General features: G+C 43.3%; 1 protein-coding gene across 1 annotated transcript in view; it reads right to left on the minus strand.

Moving 5' to 3' along the window:
* Window positions 1-22666, minus strand: part of RETREG3 (reticulophagy regulator family member 3) — a 170998-nt gene that overhangs the window by 36642 nt on the left and 111690 nt on the right. The window contains exons 4-8 of the mRNA XM_063960032.1: window positions 21742-21772; window positions 19802-19928; window positions 17881-17965; window positions 16249-16386; window positions 14795-14865 (exon numbers count right to left, since the gene is read on the minus strand). Of these exons, the coding sequence (XP_063816102.1) occupies window positions 14795-14865; window positions 16249-16386; window positions 17881-17965; window positions 19802-19928; window positions 21742-21772 (452 nt within the window). The remainder of the gene's footprint in view (window positions 1-14794; window positions 14866-16248; window positions 16387-17880; window positions 17966-19801; window positions 19929-21741; window positions 21773-22666) is intronic.

Raw genomic sequence — 22666 nt, forward strand, 5'->3', positions numbered from 1 at the left:
ACTGCCTCCCTGTCTGCTTGTAAAGCCCCAGCGTCATGCTGAGGGCTTGGCAGAGGCGGGAGAGGGCTTCTGTTCCTGGGAACTGGCTGATTTCTGCAGCCTTTTTCCTCTCCCTCTGTCACGGGGCAGAAATGAGGAACCTTTTGCCCACTTGCCCTTATGGGAACGAAAGGACTGCGCCTGATAATACGGCGTCTTCTTATGTTGAGAGGCGACCTGGGGTAAAAACGTGGATTTCCCAGCTGTTGCCGTGGCCACCAGGTCTGAAAGACCGACCCCAAATAACTCCTCCCCTTTATAAGGCAATACTTCCATATGCCATTTGGAATCCGCATCACCTGACCACTGTCGTGTCCATAACCCTCTTCTGGCAGAAATGGACAGCGCACTTACTCTTGATGCCAGTCGACAAATATCCCGCTGTGCATCACACATATATAGAAATGCATCTTTTAAATGCTCTATAGGCAATAATATACTGTCCCTATCTAGGGTATCAATATTTTCAGTCAGGGAATCCGACCACGCCAACCCAGCACTGCACATCCAGGCTGAGGCGATTGCTGGTCGCAGTATAACACCAGTATGTTGTGTAAATACATTTTAGGATACCCTCCTGCTTTCTATCAGCAGGATCCTTAAGGGCGGCCATCTCAGGAGAGGGTAGAGCCCCTGTTTTGACAAGCGTGTGAGCGCTTTATCCACCCTAGGGGGTGTTTCCCAACGCACCCTAACCTCTGGCGGGAAAGGATATAATGCCAATAACTGTTTAGAAATTATCAGTTTTTTTATCGGGGGAAACCCACGCTTCATCACACACCTCATTTAATTTCTCAGATTCAGGAAAACTACAGGTAGTTTTTCCTCACCGAACATAATACCCCTATTGGTGGTACTCGTATTATCAGAAATGTGTAAAACATTTTTCATTGCCTCAATCATGTAACGTGTGGCCCTACTGGAAGTCATATTTGTCTCTTCACCGTCGACACTGGAGTCAGTATCCGTGTCGGCGTCTGTATTTGCCATCTGAGGTAACGGGCGCTTTAGAGCCCCTGACGGCCTATGAGACGTCTGGACAGGCACAAGCTGAGTAGCCGGCTGTCTCATGTCAATCACTGTCTTTTGTAAAGAGCTGACACTGTTAATTCCTTCCAACAGTTCATCCACTCAGGTGTCGACCCCCTAGGGGGTGACATCCCTATTACAGGCAATTTGCTCCGCCTCCACATCATTTTCCTCCTCATACATGTCGACACAAACGTACCGACACACAGCACACACACAGGGAATGCTCTGATAGAGGACAGGACCCCACTAGCCCTTTGGGGAGACAGAGGGAGAGTTTGCCAGCACACACCAGAGCGCTATATATATATATACAGGGATAACCTTATATAAGTGTTTTTCCCCTTATAGCTGCTGTATTGTTTATACTGCGCCTAATTAGTGCCCCCCTCTCTTTTTTAACCCTTTCTGTAGTGTAGTGACTGCAGGGGAGAGCCAGGGAGCTTCCCTCCAACGGAGCTGTGAGGGAAAATGGCGCCAGTGTGCTGAGGAGATAGGCTCCGCCCCTTTCTCGGTGGCCTTTTCTCCCGTTTTTCAGTGTAATCTGGAAGGGGTTAAAATTCATCCATATAGCCCTGGGGGCTATATGTGATGTATTTTCGCCAGCCAAGGTGTTTTTATTGCTGCTCAGGGCGCCCCCCCCCCCCCTAGCGCCCTGCACCCTCAGTGACCGAAGTGTGAAGTGTGCTGAGGAGCAATGGCGCACAGCTGCAGTGCTGTGCGCTACCTTGGTGAAGACAGGATGTCTTCTGCCGCCGATTTTCCGGACCTCTTCTCGCTTCTGGCTCTGTAAGGGGGCCGGCGGCGCGGCTCTGGGACCGGACTCCATGGCTGGGCCTGTGTTCGATCCCTCTGGAGCTAATGGTGTCCAGTAGCCTAAGAAGCCCAATCCACTCTGCACGCAGGTGAGTTCGCTTCTTCTCCCCTTAGTCCCTCGATGCAGTGAGCCTGTTGCCAGCAGGTCTCACTGAAAATAAAAAACCTAAAACTAAACTTTTCACTAAGCAGCTCAGGAGAGCCCCTAGTGTGCACCCTTCTCGTTCGGGCACAAAAATCTAACGGAGGCTTGGAGGAGGGTCATAGGGGGAGGAGCCAGTGCACACCAGGTAGTCCTAAAGCTTTACTTTTGTGCCCAGTCTCCTGCGGAGCCGCTATTCCCCATGGTCCTTACGGAGTTCCCAGCATCCACTAGGATGTCAGAGAAATAAGAATTTACTCACCGGTAATTCTATTTTTCGTAGTCCGTAGTGGATGCTGGGTACTCCGTAAGGACCATGGGGTATAGACGGGCTCCGCAGGAGACTGGGCACTCTTAAAAGAAAGATTAGGTACTATATCTGGTGTGCACTGGCTCCTCCCTCTATGCCCCTCCTCCAGACCTCAGTTAGGGAAACTGTGCCCGGAAGAGCTGACATTACTAGGAAAGGATTTGGAATCCAGGGTAAGACTCATACCAGCCACACCAATTCACACTGTACAACTCGTGATAAGTATACCCAGTTAACAGTATGAACAATAACTGAGCCTCTCTCAACAGATGGCTCATACAATAACCCTTTAGTTAAGCAATAACTATATACATGTATTGCAGAGAGTCCGCACTTGGGACGGGCTCCCAGCATCCACTACGGACTACGAGAAATAAAATTACCGGTGAGTAAATTCTTATTTTCTCTGACGTCCTAGTGGATGCTGGGTACTCCGTAAGGACCATGGGGATTATACCAAAGCTCCCAAACGGGCGGGAGAGTGCGGATGACTCTGCAGCACCGAATGAGCAAACACAAGGTCCTCCTCAGCCAGGGTATCAAACTTGTAGAATTTTGCAAAAGTGTTTGAACCCGACCAAGTAGCAGCTCGGCAAAGTTGTAAAGCCGAGACCCCTCGGGCAGCCGCCCAAGAAGAGCCCACCTTCCTCGTGGAATGGGCTTTTACTGATTTAGGATGCGGCAGTCCAGCCGCAGAATGTGCAAGCTGAATGGTGCTACAGATCCAGCGAGCAATAGTCTGCTTTGAAGCAGGAGCACCCAGCTTGTTGGGTGCATGCAGGATAAATAGCGAGTCAGTTTTTCTGACTCTAGCCGTCCTGGAAACAAAGTTTCAGGGCCCGGACTACGTCCAGCAACTTGGAATCCTCCAAGTCCCTAGTAGCCGCAGGCACCACAATAGGTTGGTTCAAATGAAACGATGATACCACCTTAGGGGGAAATTGGGGACGAGTCCTCCATTCTGCCCTTTCCATATGGAAGATCAGATATGGGCTTTTACATGACAAAGCCGCCAATTCTGACACGCCTAGTCCAAGCTAAGGCCAAAAGCATGACCACTTTCCACGTGAGATATTTTAGCTCCACGGTCTTAAGTGGCTCAAACCAGTGGGATTTTAGGAATCCAACACACGTTAAGATCCCAAGGTGCCACTGGAGGCACAAAAGGGGCTGAATATGCAGCACCCCTGTAACAACGTCCGAACTTCAGGCAGTGAAGCCAGTTCTTTTTGAGAGAAAAAGGGATAGGGCCGAAATCTTGGCCTTTATGGATCCTAATTTTAGGCCCATAGTCACTCCTGACTGTAGGAAGTGCAGGAATCGACCCCCCTGGATTCCTCTATAGGGCCTTCCCGGCCACACACCAAGCAACCTATTTTCGCCATATACAGTGAAAAAGTCTTGCTGTCACGTCTTTCCTAGCCTTTATCAGCGTAGGAATAACTGCATCCAGAATGCCCTTTTCCGCTAGGATCCGGCGTTCAACCACCATGCCGTCCAACGCAGCCGCGGTAAGTCTTGGATCAGACAGGGTCCCTGTTGCAACATGTCCTGACTGAGAGGCAGAGGCCATGGGTCCTCTGAGAGCATTTCTTGCAGTTCCGGGTACCGAGTCCTTCTTGGCCAATCCGGAGCAAAGAATATTGTTGACACTCCTCCGTTTATTACAATTCTCAGCCCTTGGGTCTGAGAGGAAGAGGAGGGAATATATAGACCGACTGGAACACCCACGGTGTTACTAGTGCGACCACAGCTATCGCCTGAGAGTCCCTTGACCCAGCGTAAAACCTTTTTTATCTTTTTATTGAGGTGGGACGCCATGTAGTCCACCTGAGGCAGTTTCCATAAATTTGCAAAACTGCGTGAAGACTTCCTGATGAAGTCACCACTTTCCCGGGTGGAGGTCGTGTCCACTCCCGGAATGAACACTGCTGACAGCGCGCTTACTTGATTCTCCGCCCAGCGAAGAATTCTGGTGGCTTCTACCCTCGCCACCCTGCTCCTTGTGCCGCCCTGGCGGTTTACATGAGCCCCTGCGGTCTGACTGGATCAGAACCGGTTGGTCGCGAAGCAGGAACTCCGCTTGACTTAGGGCGTTGTATATGGCCCTTAGTTCCAGGATATTGATGTGAAGGCAAGTCTGTTGGCTTGACCACAAACCTTTGAATTTTCTTCCCTGTGTAACTGCCCCCCACCCTCGGAGGCTTGCATCCGTGGTCACCAGGACCCAGTCCTGAATGCCGAATCTGCGGCCCTCGAGAAGGTGAGCACTCCGCAGCCACCACAGGAGAGACACCCTGGCCCTGGGGGATAGGGTGATTAACCGATGCATCTGAAGATGTGATCCGGACCACTTGTCCAGTAAGTTCCATTGTCCTTGCATGGAACCAGCCGAAGGGGATGGCCTCGTATGATGCCATCATCCTTCCCAGGACTCGAGTACAGTGATGCACTGACACCGGTTTTGGTTTTCAATGGATTCCTGACCAGTGTCATGCGCTCCTGAGCTCTCTCTATCGGGAGATAAACCCTCTTCTGGTCTGTGTCTAGGATCATGCCTAGGCGAGGCAGATGAGCTGTAGGAACCAACTGCGACTTTGGAATATATAGAATCCAGTCGTGTTGCCGTTTCACTTCCAGAGAAGGTGATACGCTGTCCAGCAACTGCTCTCTTGATCTCGCTTTTATGAGGAGATCATCCAAGTATGTGATAATAGTGACACCTTGCTTCCGCAGGAGCACCATCATATCCGCCATTACCTTGGTGAAATTGGTAATGACAATCCCGTACCGCAATTCTGAGGTACGCCTGATGAGGTGGATAAATGGGGACACGAAGGTATGCATCCCTTATGTCCCGATTCATTTCAGGCATGCAATGACCGCTCTTAGCGATTCCATCTTGAACCTGAACCTTTTCAGGTATATGTTGAGGGATTTTAATTCAATATGGGTCTAACCGAACCGTCTGGTTTCGGGATTATAACATTGTCGAATAATAACACCCTCTTGTTGAAGGAGGGGACCCTTGACCACCACCTGTTGAAGATACAATTTACGAATTGCAGTTAACACTGGCTCCCTCTCTTGGGGGGAAGCCCGCCGGGTCCTCGGTGAGGGGGCATCTTCTCACAGTCCAGCCTGTATCCCTGCGATACAATTTCTATTGCCCAGGGATCTAACAGGGAGTGAACCCACTTGTGGCTGAACTTACGAAGGCGTGTCCCCACCGGGCCTAGCTCCGCCTGTGGAGCCCCAGCGACATGCGGTGGATTTTTGTAGAGGCCGGGGAGGACTTCTGTTCCTGGGGACTAGCTGTGTTGTACAGCTTCTTTCCTCTGCCCCCGGCTCTGACAAGAAAGGACACACCTCAGACTTTCTTGTTTCTTTATTCGAAAAGCTGCATTTAATAATGTCGTGCTTTCCTAGGCTGTGCAGGAATATAAGGCAAAATATCAGAATTACTAGCTATAACTGTGGAGACCAGGCCCGAGAACCTTTCTCCACACAATCCTCAGCCTTCCATATGCATCTTAAGTCGGCATCATCTGTCCAATGTATATTCTACAGGACACGACAAGCAGAAATCGACATAGCTTTTGTCTCTAGGACCCAGTATACTCATGTCCCTTTGGGCATGCTTTATAATTATATATCCATCACTTAAGACAGCATCTTAAAATATTTATATGCATACTAGGGTCTCAATCTCTGCTGATAAGGTACCTGTCCACGCTGCCACAGCGCTATAAACCCATGCCGACACAATCGCCGGTCTGGTAGTATACTAGAATGTGCACGCTATCTGCAGGATCCCTGAGAATAGCTAGTGCAAACAGGACACCCAAGGGGAAGATTCTCAACACATCCTGGCCCTAGTGGGGAAAGGATACAGCCTGAGAATTCTCTTGTGGGAAGCTGCCGTCTCTTGTCTGGAGATTCCCGCTCTTTTTCCTCATGAGAGGAGGGAAATTTACCTCAGCATTCTTCCCCTTAACATGTGTACTCTCGTGTCAGGGACAGATGAGTCATCAGTGATATGCAAATCATCTTTTATTCCAATAATCATATATTGAATATCTTTTAGCCCTCTTGGCTGTAACTTTGCATTATCGTAGTCGACAGTGGAGTTAAACTCCGTGTCGATACTTTGTTATTTTGGATAGTGAACATAGAGAGACTCTGAAGGACTCTGTGACATAGGGACAGACCAGGGTAGATTTCCTTTCTGTTCCCTAACCTTTTGTGCAATAATTTTACCTCAGCACTTACACATATCCAAACAGGTGTCGGCGTTGTTGACGGAGACACCCTCCCACACACTTATCCGCTCTATCACCTCCTTAGAGGAGCCTTTTACCTCAGACATGTCGACACACGCGTACCGACACACCACACACACAGGGGATGCTCTATTTGAAGACAGTTCCCCCACCAGGCCCTTTGGAGAGACAGAGAGAGAGTATGCCAGCACACACCACAGCGCTATATAATACAGGGATGTACACTATACTGAGTGATTTTTCCCCTATAGCAGCTTATATACACAGTTTTGCGCCTAAATTTATGTGCCGCCCCCCCCCCCCCCCCTCTCTTTTTTACCCTTTGTGTACCAGGATACTGCAGGGGAGAGCCTGGGGAGCTTCCTTCCAGCTGAGCTGTGAAGAGAAAATGGCGCCGGCGTGCTGAGGAAGAAGGCCCGGCCCCCTCAGCGGCGGGCTTCTGTCCTTTTATGTACTTTAATGGCGGGGGTTAATGCACATATACAGTTTATCAGACTGTATTATGTGCTTTTCGCCAAGTAAGGTAATCTAATTGCTGCCCAGGGCGCCCCTCCCCCAGCGCCCTGCACCCATCAGTGACCGGAGTGTGTGGTGTGCTAAGGGAGCAATGGCGCACAGCTGCAGTGCTGTGCGCTACCTTAATGAAGACCGGAGTCTTCAGCCGCCGATTTTCAACTTCTCTTCGTTCTTCTGGGTCTGCAAGGGGGACGGCGTGTTGCCTTATAGGTAATTGTCTGCACTTAGTATAATATTAGGGCAATGGATATTGTCTGAATCAAAATATAATTCATTATAAATAGGCGATGTTACCATAGTGGACAGTATACTGGATATATATAGTAAGGAATAGATATGAAATAAGTTTGAATGTATGAGGTAATGTTTAGCTGATTTAAGAGATTAGGTTTGTGTATGTGTTTATATAGATATACTGTATATTTGTGTTTTACAGCAAGATGGTAAAAAATAGTGTAGGGAACAGGTTTATTCTGCTCTAGTCATAAATAAGGCCAGAGAGGTTACAGTAAGATCAAGAGTCATTGTAGAGAAAAGGTATTAGGCCATAAATGATAATAGGTATGTGACAGAGCTCTGTTGGTCATTGGAATTCACAGGTGTGCTTACAGTAGATCAGAATCTACTGGTTTGTCTATTGTCCAGTGAAGGTTAAAAGCTAGGGAGTATAAATTAACTACTATGAAAAGAGATCACATCCATTGATAAAACATTGTGTAACCGACCCCAGGAAAACTTGTCAATACAACAGAACTTTGGATGAAAAGACATTCCAGATTTTACAATACTATACTTGCTTAAGGCAGTGTGGACACCACACTTTTATGACACCATGCCTCCGTGAACAGGACACGACAGCCCAGTTCAATGTTTGTTTTATTACACCTTGGAATCTGACAAACCTATAATTACCTATTCCATTGGAAACTATGAGAATATGATAGTTTGAATTGGTAAAATATGAGATAAAAGGACCAGACTTGTAGTTAGGAGTTAGAAGGAAGAGGGAGAGGGAGAAGAAGAAGGAGAAGGAAGGAAGTCAGTCAGGAGGAGAAGTCATGGAGAACATGCAGAAGGAATGATTCTTGGGATGGCAATCTTTAACTTGCAAGTATACATTTTATGTTAGCAATTGAAACTGTTTGTGAAACTTATGTCATGTTGTTTTATGTTATGTAACGAAGGAAGCATATATAATTATAATTAGTATATATATCACTACTGTGTATATCTTATTCTGTACGATTTGATCTGCCTGTAAATAAAGAATCATATAAAAAGAGCGGTAATATTCAAGCTTGAACTCTCTTTAAGGAATCTTAACTTAATAACTTCATAAGTCATATGTATAAGGACTGCATATATGTATCAGCCAATTAGTTTGTAAGCCTGACATAATATATTTGCAGATATATATGATAAATGCATATTAATTGAAATATATCCATATATTAAATACCATATATGATATATTAAATATTAATATTCATAAATATGATTCCATAAATCAATATTGGCGACCACGAAGGGACTTGTTATTACTGAATCTGATTATCTGATTTATAATATTTATGAGGAGTAGCAAATGCTATAAGCTGGCTACCAAATCTGCAGAATCACGGTGGGGATGTATCTATGAAAATTTATTACCATTGTGTAATGTCAATTTTGTATTCTGTATAACCTAGGATAAATGTGTTAGTGCAATATACGTTATTTTAACTAACATAATATCTATTAGGAAGCAGCACCAAAGGCTATAAGCCTGCTGGCAAAATACAAGATCACAGTGGAATAGGTTACAAATGAGAATAAAGAATTTAAAGGCCTAGAATAGAAAATGTGCACAGTGGAAAAGAGTATTTCCAAATAAATGTATAAATGTACCAGGTATTAGAGTTTAACCTTAAGACACCGGTCAATCTTAAGGAGAGGATACCTTCAGTACTAAAAACAAAGAATATATAAATTTAGCATTGAAATGTTAAAAATGCAAAAGTTTTCTGTAGCATTTAGAAAAATGCGCAGAACTGCGGCTCTAGAAGCCAAACAGAAATGTAAAGAAGAATCAGGTTCACGTCCTCGTAAGGCGTGCCTGACCATTAATGCAAAAATGCATTCGTTATTTAAGTCCCTTAAACAGAAAAATAAACAGAAAAAGTTTGGGGCAGAAGCGAAAAGCCTGACAGTTTGTAATCAAATTGTCAAGATCTCTGATGAAGAGATAACATCCAGCAAGCAAGCTGAGATAGAAACACCAAACAGGAATAGTGTTGAGGTATGTGAAACTCTGTACACAGAGTCTACAGGAGTCAGAAATGACTTAATCAGTCAAGATCCTAAAATTAAGGAAAGTTACATGTTGCAGGACTGCATCAATGTGCAGCGCATGGAGTCTGCTATGGTCACACAGACCACCAGCAGAACAGCCTCTGTGGTAAAGGAAGAAAGTAGCAATGTGCCGGATGTGTCTATCATCAGACAGCACATTAATGTAAAGGAGGTAGCAGCAATAGGAGATGTCCCCTATACTGTGTCTAGTAAGGGGGAAGATCATTGTAACTCAGATTATGAGTATTCTGCTGAATACACTCTCAGAGTTCCCAATGTAAATGAAGAATTTGTTATGCCCTTAGGCAAAGGTGAATTGTCAGCAGATTTAAACACTGATAGCAGCAGTACAGTGCACACAGGGGTGGGGAAGTTCCCCATGGTGAAAACTCCCATGGCAACCAGAGTTGCAAACCTTGAAATGTATTCACCTGGAAACATGTTTAAAGGGAAAATCCATGAAATTAATTCAGGAATGCATGTTTACAAACAAAGTTCCCAAACTTATGTAACCCCCACAGAGCACTCAGAGACTTCTAGTGATGGTGCAAATGTTTGCATGCTCTCAGAGAGACCACATGCAGAGTGTCATTCTGCAAACCACACACCAATTAACAATGACAAAAAGGATCACCAGGATGAAAATGTTTTTATGCCCTGGTGCCATAACCATTTTATTACAGGTGTGGAAAGACAGAAAGCCCTGGGACCTGCAATACATATTTGGCAAAGTTTAACAAGTTTCTCTCCCCACAAAAGTAGGTTTTTTCAGAAGCTCCAAGATTCTTCCAAACTAAGGAGCCACACCAAGCAGCAAACGCTATGGTTAAAGACAGTCTGGGACCAGGCTGCATCACAAGGGAGTATGGTCACAAGTGAATACGGTAGTATCATTCCTTTACTTGTTAGATCCAATGAAGCCATTGTTTGCTTTGATGTTCAAACAGCCACAGTTTCCAAATTAAACCTGCATCATATCTGCAGCGACAATTGTGCTGTCATTGACACACAATGTGACAGGAAAGATTGGCACAGGCCAGAAACAATTGTTTGTTTGTTATTCAATCGTTAAAAGACACATTTGTAAATTCTGTACCTGATAACATGCAGCAGATAGGACAGAATGCATAGCAAGCTATGTTAAATCACTGTATAAATATCTGTGATAGTCATTGTATGTATTTTTGTTTGATTCATAGTAATCCTGGCAACCTATATACAGAATGGTGCAAGACTCCAAAAAGACTCCAATTTACAAGGGAAAAGGTCTTCATTAACCCTTTCATCGCTGCTATCCAGCAAAATCTACATAGCATCCCTAAAGACTGATATATGGACAAATCCTCAAGGAGTTTTCCAGTTTCACAAGAAAGGGGAAGGTTTTCATTAACCCTTTCATCACAAGTAATCATTACTTGTCTTTCAAACTACATGTACACTCCCACAACAGTGTACAGCACATCTCATCACTGTGATTATACAGAACTGTCTCATCCCTTCATATACCTTAATCACATATATGTAAACATTTGTCTGAGATATATTTTATATCATTGCATATATACCTTGTAAATATTTTATGTTTTTTTTATATATTACACAATAGATACTACCTATGCTTCCTTCGTAAAAGCTTCAAAAGTAATTAAATATCTAATACAGGATGGTATACCACGTTATAACAAATTGGGCCGAGATTATTAAGTGGGATGAATAATTCTCTTAATAAAGACTGTCACAAGTCTAAGATAATTATTTGTAGCATAACAGGGTCACTGTATATGCACATGGCTGCATATAAAATAATATTGGATGGAATTAGATATATTTAAAGCCATTCCTAAATGATATTTAATATCTGTTTGAAGCAAAATTATATTCATTTATTGTATTGATAGGATGTTACTATATACACATCAAAAGCATTTTAAATAATTATTAGTCAAAATATAGGTAGGATAGAAAACGCCTTTATATGGGTTAAACTGGTATAAGTTTATGTAAGATTGAGATGTATAAATAGGTACAAGGTAGAATAAGGAGATTTAAGACTGCATGGTAATTTATTCAGTGAGGAAATACAGAACAGAGTAGGTGTACTACTCACAGCCATTTGTGGTACTATTGCCCGAAGACAATTAAGACCTACTATTAACAAGCAAGGAAAGAAAGAAAGAAAGAAAAAAAAAAAAAAAGACTGTTTCATATATGCCTGTTCTATTCAAAATCACAACCTGTTTGTGCAAAAGCAATATGGACACTGGTCACAACTGCGGCATTGGATAAACGCAAAGGAAACAGAACTGCTAAAGACTGTATAAAGACTATTACTATTACTGAGGGTCGTCACAAGTACTGAATGTTCAAGACACAGCACTCGACGTACACAGCCCTCTGCCTCAAACAGCGAAATGGCAAGCAAAGGAGCAGCTGCTACGAAGAATTCTACTTCTAGTAATGGTGCAAATGTTGCAAACGCAAGGCCATAATGCAAACGCAAGGCATCTCCAATTGCAAGCAAACCACGCAGATGACAGTCTTATCCCAGTAAATTGCTACATACAAGAACAGCAAAAATGTCCAAACGTACTGATCCAGATACAGAAAAAAGGTCTACAATTGGGCTATGGTATTCCAAATGTCTGTAGAAATTAGTTTTCCTCATGAATACTGAATAAAAACCTCAGTTTTGTCTGCTTTAGTTAAAAGTAGAATAAGGTTAGGTAAGCTAAGAATTTTTAGAGATTTTTAAAATCATAATGGTTATTATTATTACACTTATGGTATATATTATGGTTACAACGAAAGTTATGTTTGAAGGAATATTTTGAAATGTATTTGGAAGCAATTACGCTAGTTTAATGTGTGGCCAATCAAAAGAATTTCTCATGGCCACAAGGGGGCGACTGTTGCCTTATAGGTAATTGTCTGCACTTAGTATAATATTAGGGCAATGGATATTGTCTGAATCAAAATATAATTCATTATAAATAGGCGATGTTACCATAGTGGACAGTATACTGGATATATATAGTAAGGAATAGATATGAAATAAGTTTGAATGTATGAGGTAATGTTTAGCTGATTTAAGAGATTAGGTTTGTGTATGTGTTTATATAGATATACTGTATATTTGTGTTTTACAGCAAGATGGTAAAAAATAGTGTAGGGAACAGGTTTATTCTGCTCTAGTCATAAATAAGGCCAGAGAGGTTACAGTAAGATCAAGAGTCATTGTAGAGAAAAGGTATTAGGCCATAAATGATAATAGGTATGTGACAGAGCTCTGTTGGTCATTGGAATTCACAGGTGTGCTTACAGTAGATCAGAATCTACTGGTTTGTCTATTGTCCAGTGAAGGTTAAAAGCTAGGGAGTATAAATTAACTACTATGAAAAGAGATCACATCCATTGATAAAACATTGTGTAACCGACCCCAGGAAAACTTGTCAATACAACAGAACTTTGGATGAAAAGACATTCCAGATTTTACAATACTATACTTGCTTAAGGCAGTGTGGACACCACACTTTTATGACACCATGCCTCCGTGAACAGGACACGACAGCCCAGTTCAATGTTTGTTTTATTACACCTTGGAATCTGACAAACCTATAATTACCTATTCCATTGGAAACTATGAGAATATGATAGTTTGAATTGGTAAAATATGAGATAAAAGGACCAGACTTGTAGTTAGGAGTTAGAAGGAAGAGGGAGAGGGAGAAGAAGAAGGAGAAGGAAGGAAGTCAGTCAGGAGGAGAAGTCATGGAGAACATGCAGAAGGAATGATTCTTGGGATGGCAATCTTTAACTTGCAAGTATACATTTTATGTTAGCAATTGAAACTGTTTGTGAAACTTATGTCATGTTGTTTTATGTTATGTAACGAAGGAAGCATATATAATTATAATTAGTATATATATCACTACTGTGTATATCTTATTCTGTACGATTTGATCTGCCTGTAAATAAAGAATCATATAAAAAGAGCGGTAATATTCAAGCTTGAACTCTCTTTAAGGAATCTTAACTTAATAACTTCATAAGTCATATGTATAAGGACTGCATATATGTATCAGCCAATTAGTTTGTAAGCCTGACATAATATATTTGCAGATATATATGATAAATGCATATTAATTGAAATATATCCATATATTAAATACCATATATGATATATTAAATATTAATATTCATAAATATGATTCCATAAATCAATAGGCGGCGCGGCTCCGGGACCGGACAACCGAGGGCTGGGCCTGTGTTCGATCCCTCTGGAGCTAATGGTGTCCAGTAGCCTTAGAAGCCGAAGCTAGCTGCAAGCAGGTAGGTTCGCTTCTCTCCCTCAGTCCCACGTAGCAGTGAGTCTGTTGCCAGCAGATCTCACTGAAAATAAAAAACCTAACAAATACTTTCTTTTCTAGGAAGCTCAGGAGAGCCCCTAGGGTGCATCCAGCTCTGGCCGGGCACAGATACTAACTGAGGTCTGGAGGAGGGGCATAGAGGGAGGAGCCAGTGCACACCAGATATAGTACCTAATCTTTCTTTTAAGAGTGCCCAGTCTCCTGCGGAGCCCGTCTATACCCCATGGTCCTTACGGAGTACCCAGCATCCACTAGGACGTCAGAGAAATTAGAACAAATCTTGCTAGATTGCTTCCACACGGGCCTGATTCAGCGATGGATGCTAATGCACAGGGCTGCAGCTGTGCGATCATATGCTAATGCTGCAGGATGCGTCTTGTGTAAGTAGATGCTAATGACACTTCTTTGATCTGCTGCTGCATCCGAGAACGCAGCATCAGATCGTCTGCGTGAACAATGGTCTCAGGATGACAAGGGGAATTCACTCTGCTGAAGCCAGTGAAGCGGTGTTCAAGGACACAGCCACTGGCTTCAGCAGACCCAGAAAATGGGTGGCAACATAATGGCGCCATGAAGCATGCCCCAAATGCCAGAAGCATGCCATTCATGCTGTGATGTTTGGGGCAATGTGATCGACATCGCAGCCCAAAATCTGCACAAGTGCAGAGCCAAAATCAGAGATTTGCGTAGCCCATAGGGTTTGCGTACATGTCTGAAATTAGGCCTTATATTCTAACATTTGTCATATTGGTAAATATTACTACTTCATAAGATATATACATCACTATATACAACAACACACTGAACGTTAGACAATAAAAATATATTTAATTTCTTATGGACTACAGCAGCTCAAGTATTTCATACAGCATTTAATTCCAATTAATTCAAACTTGTAAAATGTGATTGTAGTACAAGGACTACAATCTGTAGGCAGGATATAAGAAATGAGTGCTCTTACCGTAGGACAAAATGCAGCCAGCTCCTCTTCACTGTCACTTCCCTCACTAGGAGGAAGGGCACGGCCATGCACTAGTCACAGGGAGACGTAAAATTGTTAATTGGATTTTGCCTGCTTTGTGACTAAAATGCACGTTTGAGAAAGGACAAGTCTCTTCTAGAGTTAAAGAGTATATTCAATTGAAGTCGAAAGCTGCAGTCTGTGGAAAAGACGGCAGTTTTCGACTTTTCTAGGTCCTATTCAATATAACCCCAAATTATTCGACAAGTCGAGGAATTCGACTTGTCGAAAAGTACGTGGATCGGCGGAATAGCTGCCGATCCGCGTGCTTCTGTTGAAAACGGGGCCACTTTTCGACCATTTCAATCCGACTTTAAAAACAGTCGGATTGAGATGAGGGAGCCGAGAGGAGGAGAGGTGGGGAGAGCCGCGGCCAGACGGGGGAGAGCAGCGCTACAGCAGCAGCTATAGCAGCGTAGCCGGAGGATGTGTCACAGCCGCCGCTCACAGTAGCGTCCACCCAGCTCCAGCAAGCGAGACCTGCTGGAGCCGGGTGGACGCTGCCGTGAGCGGAAGCTGTGACACATCCTCCGGCTACGCTGCTATAGCCGCTGCTGTAGCGCTGCTCTCCCCCGTCTCAGCTCCCACATCTCAATTCAACTTTTTTTAAAGTCGAATTGAGATGGCATTGAAGAGCCCAGGTCGGATCCATTCCGACAAATGAATGTCAGAATGGATCCGACTTCAATTGAATATACCCCATAATGGTTATTCTGTCCACAACCCAAGATGCCCCGTGGCAGACAGACAGTGCCCATATTGCCTATGGAAAACAAGGACTGTTGGGGTTCATTTTCTCCCACTCGTAGTTCCCTTCTAAAGTGATGGGAGATATTCAATTCTTAGGCACCCAGTCCACTCTGGTTTGGAGTACCGCATTCTAGCACCCAAATGCACAGGAACTAGCCACATAAAGCGACTTTTCTCATTCAAACTGGGCATGCTGCAGTTCAGTTGCCCAATTGGCAGAGAAGGCACCCAAAAGCCTTACTTTAGATCAGGGGTTCTCAAACTTGGTCCTCGTGGGCCCACACAGTGCATGTTTGGCAGGTCTCCTCACAGAATCGCAAGTGAAATAATTAGCTCCACCTGTGGACCTTTTAAAATGTGTCAGTGAGTAATTAATACACCTGTGCACCTGCTGGGTTACCTGCAAAACATGCACTGTGTGGGCCCAGGAGGACCGAGTTTGAGAACCTCTGCTTTAGATGGATTTCTGCCCACACGTCTGGAGGGTGCGAGTAGAAATCCACGATAAGTGATGGGCACCCAAAAACAATTGAATTGCTCCTGTCACTTGGCGCCCCAAAACAATTGACCTTGGAAGGATGTAAATGTCTAACTGGAAAGAATAAAAGCAGTCCAAGAGTTTCCCTGGTGCTGAGAACACTTACATTGACGCTCTTTCTGCTTGGACATCATGAATCCACGAACACTAAAGTCCAACCGCTGCAGGGCTGGCTCTAGTTTCTGGTAAACACGTTGTCCTAGACGGTGATATATTGCCAATGGCCAGAGCAAGACAAAGAGCACTGTGCAGAAGGGGCAGACAAGATATATTGTTATACAGCAAGTACCACTGCTTTTGATAAGTAGAACCTAGCCGAGATCATTGCTATTCTGAATTCAACAATTATGGAGTCAAAATGACTACAGTTAATACAAATGTGAGATTTTCAATGATCACACCTATGGTGAAGAACTTAATACTATTATAGAAGTAATACTTAATGGCAGACTTGATAAGTACACCATATTACCAATTAGTATTCATTCTCACTTCAGATATAAATTGTATAACAGACATATAGGAATAGCTATTTTACAGCAAGAAAAAAACAAAACTATTTTTTTTTAAATTAACTTGACTTGCATGCATTTACAAGGTAAAAGAAAAAGTGGTCATGTGACCAGAAAGTTCCTACACTCACAGGCTACAATTTGGAATCTCAGATATGGAAGGAACACTGTTTAAGAAAATAAACACTGAAAAAGAAATGCCCATAATTATACATATAACAAATTAGGGGCAGGCAGGATTTTTAATTATTTTTCAATAAACCATGGCTGAGGGGAACAGATAAACATATTAGCAGGGGCGGAATTAAATAAAGTCTTGGGTGGAGTTCATTAACTTAAACAATACAGAAACATATTTAAAAAAACCACATACCTGGTTTCCGGCATTCCTTATGATCTGTCAGGCAGTAATGTTATCAAATCCACTTCTGAATTTGAGGATCACAGAGGACAGATCATGACAACATGCTATCTATTTGAAGACAGGTACTGCTCACTTCCAGTCATGAGAGACCTGTTGGTTCAGGAGGGAAGCTAGGCCCAAGTTGGTACTATTTAATTTAAAGAGCTCCACCCAAAAATTGGACATTTATATAATGATCAATGTAGAACTTTGAGAAATTAGCAGCCTTTTGCACACACATTATTATACACTATTCCTGCACACAGAACATCACAGTCCCTCCACATGTTAGTCTGTAACCCCTCCAATATTATGCCAGCCAGTGCCATTATACAATATCAACATACACAAAATAAGCCAGCATGTGCCACACAAATATACTAACACTGAGCATTAATCCAATCCTTTTCTACCAGTGCAGAAGCCAAATAAAACAGTTCCAAGAATTTAAATATATTCACATAAAGCGGCTGGTTCAACCCAGAAACCCCTATAATGAAGTTACAGATCTTTGCAGCAAATATAGAACTGTTGCGGTGACAGCATGGTGTTGTAGGATGCCGTGTACGGATGGCATAATTCCTAGAACCAATTCTACCTGTTCCTGGTTGATGCCCTGATGAGTGTAATGTTGTGGAAAGCACAAGAGGAACTCTGCAAAGTGAGCAGAGCATGTAGCAGGGAACAAACAATGGTCATCAGAATGCATATCCTTAGTCTTCATGGAGACAGTATTTTCCAAGTTCTGACAAACATTTTAAGTATCTTGAGAAGGCTAAAAGGGGGTAAAAAAATAGATTAAAAAAAAATAATAAGGACTCACACAGTAGATAAGAGAGTACAAGACCAGGAATGTATCCACCAAGGACAGCCAAGAAAGTAAGGAATCCACAGATCAAGAGACAGAACTGTAAATGAAATGAAAATATGGGTCAATGCATGAATTGAATAGAGGCAAGGTAGACAACCTGTCCAGCTACTATGGAAATACAAGTTCAATTATCCTTTGCCATTTGGCTGGAAAATCATGCTGGGTTTTACGACAGATTATGTAAATATGGAATACAGTAACAATTTAGCAACTGACAGAGTATGACTAATGGATCTTTGAGGGCAAAAAGTATTTGTTTCCATTTACAGGAAGTATTGCCCATTGTTAATGAAAAAACCTTAAGCTAGACACACACATCCTCATTTTCTCAACCACTTAGGTAGTTTTAGAACCAAATGATAGTTTTCAACAGACTGTAGGAAAGTACAAAAAAAATAGTGAATTGAGTGAACTGGTTTACATAAAGTTAACAGGATATAAAGAGACTTAAAAGGGGCCATACACATGGGTGGCCAAATTATACATAACCAACTAAACAGTCATCAGGTTGAATAGGCAGTTGCCATGGAGCATCATACGTGTGGATAGGCGATGACCTCATAACAGTGACAGTCACCAGCCAAATTAATTTTTGCAATATATAATGGCAAACTGCTCTAATCAAACTGGTAACATTCCTCAGGTGCTGTGGGAGGGGGTTACTCTAGACAAGAAAAAACAGAAGGATTTTTCCCACACACTGCGGGCTGTTAGTAACAAGAACTGTACACTATATAATAATAGAAAATTTAGACCTCTTCGTTACATATATTTTGCAAAAAATAAGATAAGCCTCCAGGCCACTTCACGGCTGCTGTATTGCTGGAGGTCCCAAATACTAAGTATAAGTCCAGGGCGTGGACCCCACAAAGTTGGCTCAGGCCCAACCACCCCAGGGCAGCACACCATTGAAATACTATAGTGTTAATACAGTTCTTGTTACTAACAGCCTGCAGAGTGCGTGGGAAAAATCCTTCTGTTTTTCTGGTCTAGAGTAACCCTCCCTCCCACAGCACCTGACCCAGAAATGAATAATATCTCATCAGTTTTGGTAAATATGCCTGAAAATGACATGGATGGTCATCTTTACTTCCATCTTCAAATTTAGACTACCAAGGTGAAGACTGGGCCACGTGTCATTGGCCCTCATTCCGAGTCGTTCGCTCGGTAATTTTCTTCGCATCGCAGTGAAATTCCGCTTAGTACGCATGCGCAATATTCGCACTGCGACTGCGCCAAGTAATTTTACAATGAAGATAGTATTTTTACTCACGGCTTTTTCTTCGCTCTGGCGAACGTAGTGTGATTGACAGGAAATGGGTGTTACTGGGCGGAAACACTGCGTTTTCGGGGCGTGTGGATAAAAACGCTACCGTTTCCGGAAAAAACGCAGGAGTGGCCGGAGAAACGGGGGAGTGTCTGGGCGAACGCTGGGTGTGTTTAGGACGTCAAACCAGGAACGACAAGCACTGAACTGAACGCAGATGCCGAGTAAGTCTGAAGCTACTCTGAAACTGCTAAGTATTTTGTAATCGCAATATTGCGAATACATCGGTCGCAATTTTAAGAAGCTAAGATACACTCCCAGTAGGCGTAGGCTTAGCGTGAGCAACTCTGCTAAATTCGCCTTGCGAGCGATCAACTCGGAATGAGGGCCCTTGTTAGGTTCATAAAGATCAATGGATTTTAAAAATGGTACAATGAAAAAAAACACACAAAACCCTAATATAGTCATCAAGCTTAACACACATGCTGAAAAAAAGAAAAATACAAGAATTGACAAACAAAAATAAAACAAGCCAAGCACAGGTACAGTAGACTTCCATTCTATGATACATTTCCCTAGGCTTGTTAAATATCTGTATTTGCTTACCTTGCCTGGATTTTCAGACTTAAAAAGCAAAAGGTTCCTTAGAAAACTTGCCAGGCTGACCCATACTTCAGCTGCATGATGACACAGCTCTGGGACACTGAGCAGTCTTGGATGGACAAAGCCCCAGCTGCAAGAGAGGACAACCTATTACAGGATAGTTTATGCTTGGTACACACTGGCAGATATATTGGCCAATTCAGTTGATTGGCCCATACATCTTTTGCTGATCTGCAGGTGTGTACAAGCAATCTTTCTGTGTGTATGAACAACCATTGGCAGATATATCTGCAGATCGATTGAACTGCAGCTATATCTGCCAACGTGTACCCAGCTTTAAGGTGCCCATACACTAGTGCGATTTTGACAGATTTCTAAGAGGCGGCAGGCTCCGGACACCTTGGCTGGGACCGCATACAATACATTGTATGCAAAAGGACTGCATACGATGTATCGGATGCGATGCTGCCACCTGGGAAGCTGCTGGTCAGCTCAAGGGCAACAAATACGACTTCTCCCCTTGGAGAAGTCGCACTAGTGTATGGCTACCTTAAGATGCACAAAGCATTCAATTGGGCAATGCCATTTTGCTGACGCACAAAAGCACTTCAGCTGTTTTTCAGTTATTTTAAAAAGCCGAAGCCCTACAGTATGACTCTAAAGTTGCCCATACACTAGACGATATTATGAGCGATTTGGCCATCGTTCATAATAGTGCAGATCGTTCAGTGTTTGTGAATGATAACGATCACAATGCGCGGTCCCGCTGGTCACTGGTGGAAGCTTCTGATCTTCCCTGCCGCAGGGAAGATCTGAAGAGATCGTCAACGACAGCATGCTCCCGGATATAGCCAGCCATTCTCAAATCTTAAGATATATTTTATGTGTATTGTACTATATAGTTTGCCCAGGACTGCATGAGGGGTTTCCGGGGGCGTTCAAGGGAAATCGTTAACGAGAATGTATCGTTTACAGGTCGTCTAGTGTATGGGCACCTTTAAACAGTGTTCCCATTGAATGCTGTATTTCACTTAAACACCTATAGTATAACTCGGTAACATAGTTCCTAATGGATGCTGTATGTCACTAAAGGTGCGTACAAACTGGCCAATATATTGGCTATTCTACTGAACAGCCGATATATATCGCAGGGCCATCGGCAAGTGTGTACGAGCGATATGTCTGAACGCCATCGATCACAGACATATCGCGTTGGCCCTGCAGCACAGCCGACGGCCAATATATCTATGATCTATTGGCGCATCGTGCTGTGTGTACGAGCGGTCAGCCGAACATCCGTACACTTGCTGCAGACGCTGGCGGTGATTGACTGCACAACTGGGCAGGCACATGTAGACGCCCACCCAGTTCATGACGGTAGTCCCGACGGATCAACAGTGTGTATGCACAACACCCTGCCTGCTCCGTCTATAGATATATCTGCAGATCAATTGATCTGCAGATATATCTACAAGTGTGTACCCAGCTTAAAACACCTACAGTACAACTCTGTAACAGTTCCCACTGGCTGCTGTATATCACTAGAACAGACTTCTAAATACTGCACTTTTCTGTCTGGAGAAATGCAGTATTGTAATATTGTAAGACGTCAATGTGACACCAACCATAGAGTACAGGGTGGTCCAAGTGTGTGGAAACACCCTTATGAAATTCTGCATCTGTTTGATATGTCACATGACTACCTTCTCAATATAAAAATTAGAGTTGCATCCAAGATGGCCACCATACTGGTTTCCCCCCACTCCCATGTCATATACGTAGACACTGGATTATTATTTCCTTACTCATTTCCTTTTTATAATGGTTATGGACCACCTTAAAAGCACTGAGTGAGGTTCACTGTAGCCTGGGTCACATTGTGTGGTCTCTTTGCAGATTATCTTCTAACCCCTCCTTTAGTAGCCATATCCCTCATCTCTCACCTTTCATTGTCCAGCTCACTGGCTCTTGCGGCTGAAATGTTGGGAATAAAATACAGATATTAAGAGGTTTCAGTAAATAAGGACGTAAAGTCCAGTTGGAAACCAAAACAAATTTAAACAGAAAATCTTTCAAACCTTAAACACAGATTTGTAACAATGTAAAAACAGTATATAGATATATTAAGCCATGAAAACAATATCTAGAAAAATTAGATTTATCATAAGAACTTACCGTTGTTAAATCTCTTTCTGCGAGGTACACTGGGCTCCACAGGGAATAACATTGGGGTGTAGACTAGGATCTTGATCCGAGGCACCAACAGGCTACAAGCTTTGACTGTTCCCAGAATGCATAGCGCTGCCTCCTCTATAACCCTGCCTCCGTGCACAGGAGCTCAGTTTTTGTTAACCAGTCCAATGCAGTAGCAGGCAAAAGAGACGACAACTGTTAGTAGCCACATACCCTCTTCTCCTGTCGTGAGAATGTGGTGTGTCAGCGGCTAATGCCCTACCAACCCAAAGAAGCTAAGTGCGTCAGGGTGGGCGCCCTGTGGAGCCCAATGTACCTCGCAGAAAGAGATTTAACAATGGTAAGTTCTTACCATAAATCTCGTTTTCTGCTGAGGAGTACACTGGGCTCCATAGGGAATGACATTGGGGATGTCCTAAAGCAGTTCCTTATGGGAGGGGACGCACTGTAGCGGGCACAAGAACCCAGCGTCCAAAGGAAGCATCCTGGGAGGCGGAAGTGTCAAAGACATAGAACCTTATGAACGTGTTCACTGAGGACCACGTAGCCGCCTTGCACAATTGGGTCGCACCACGGCGGGCAGCCCAAGAAGGTTCAACAGACTGAGTAGAATGGGCCTTAATGGTAGCAGCAGGTGGAAGACCAGCCTGTACATAATAAGCATGTGCAATCACC

Source organism: Pseudophryne corroboree, chromosome 3, assembly GCF_028390025.1.
Source record: "Pseudophryne corroboree isolate aPseCor3 chromosome 3, aPseCor3.hap2, whole genome shotgun sequence".
Classification (NCBI taxonomy): domain Eukaryota; kingdom Metazoa; phylum Chordata; class Amphibia; order Anura; family Myobatrachidae; genus Pseudophryne; species Pseudophryne corroboree.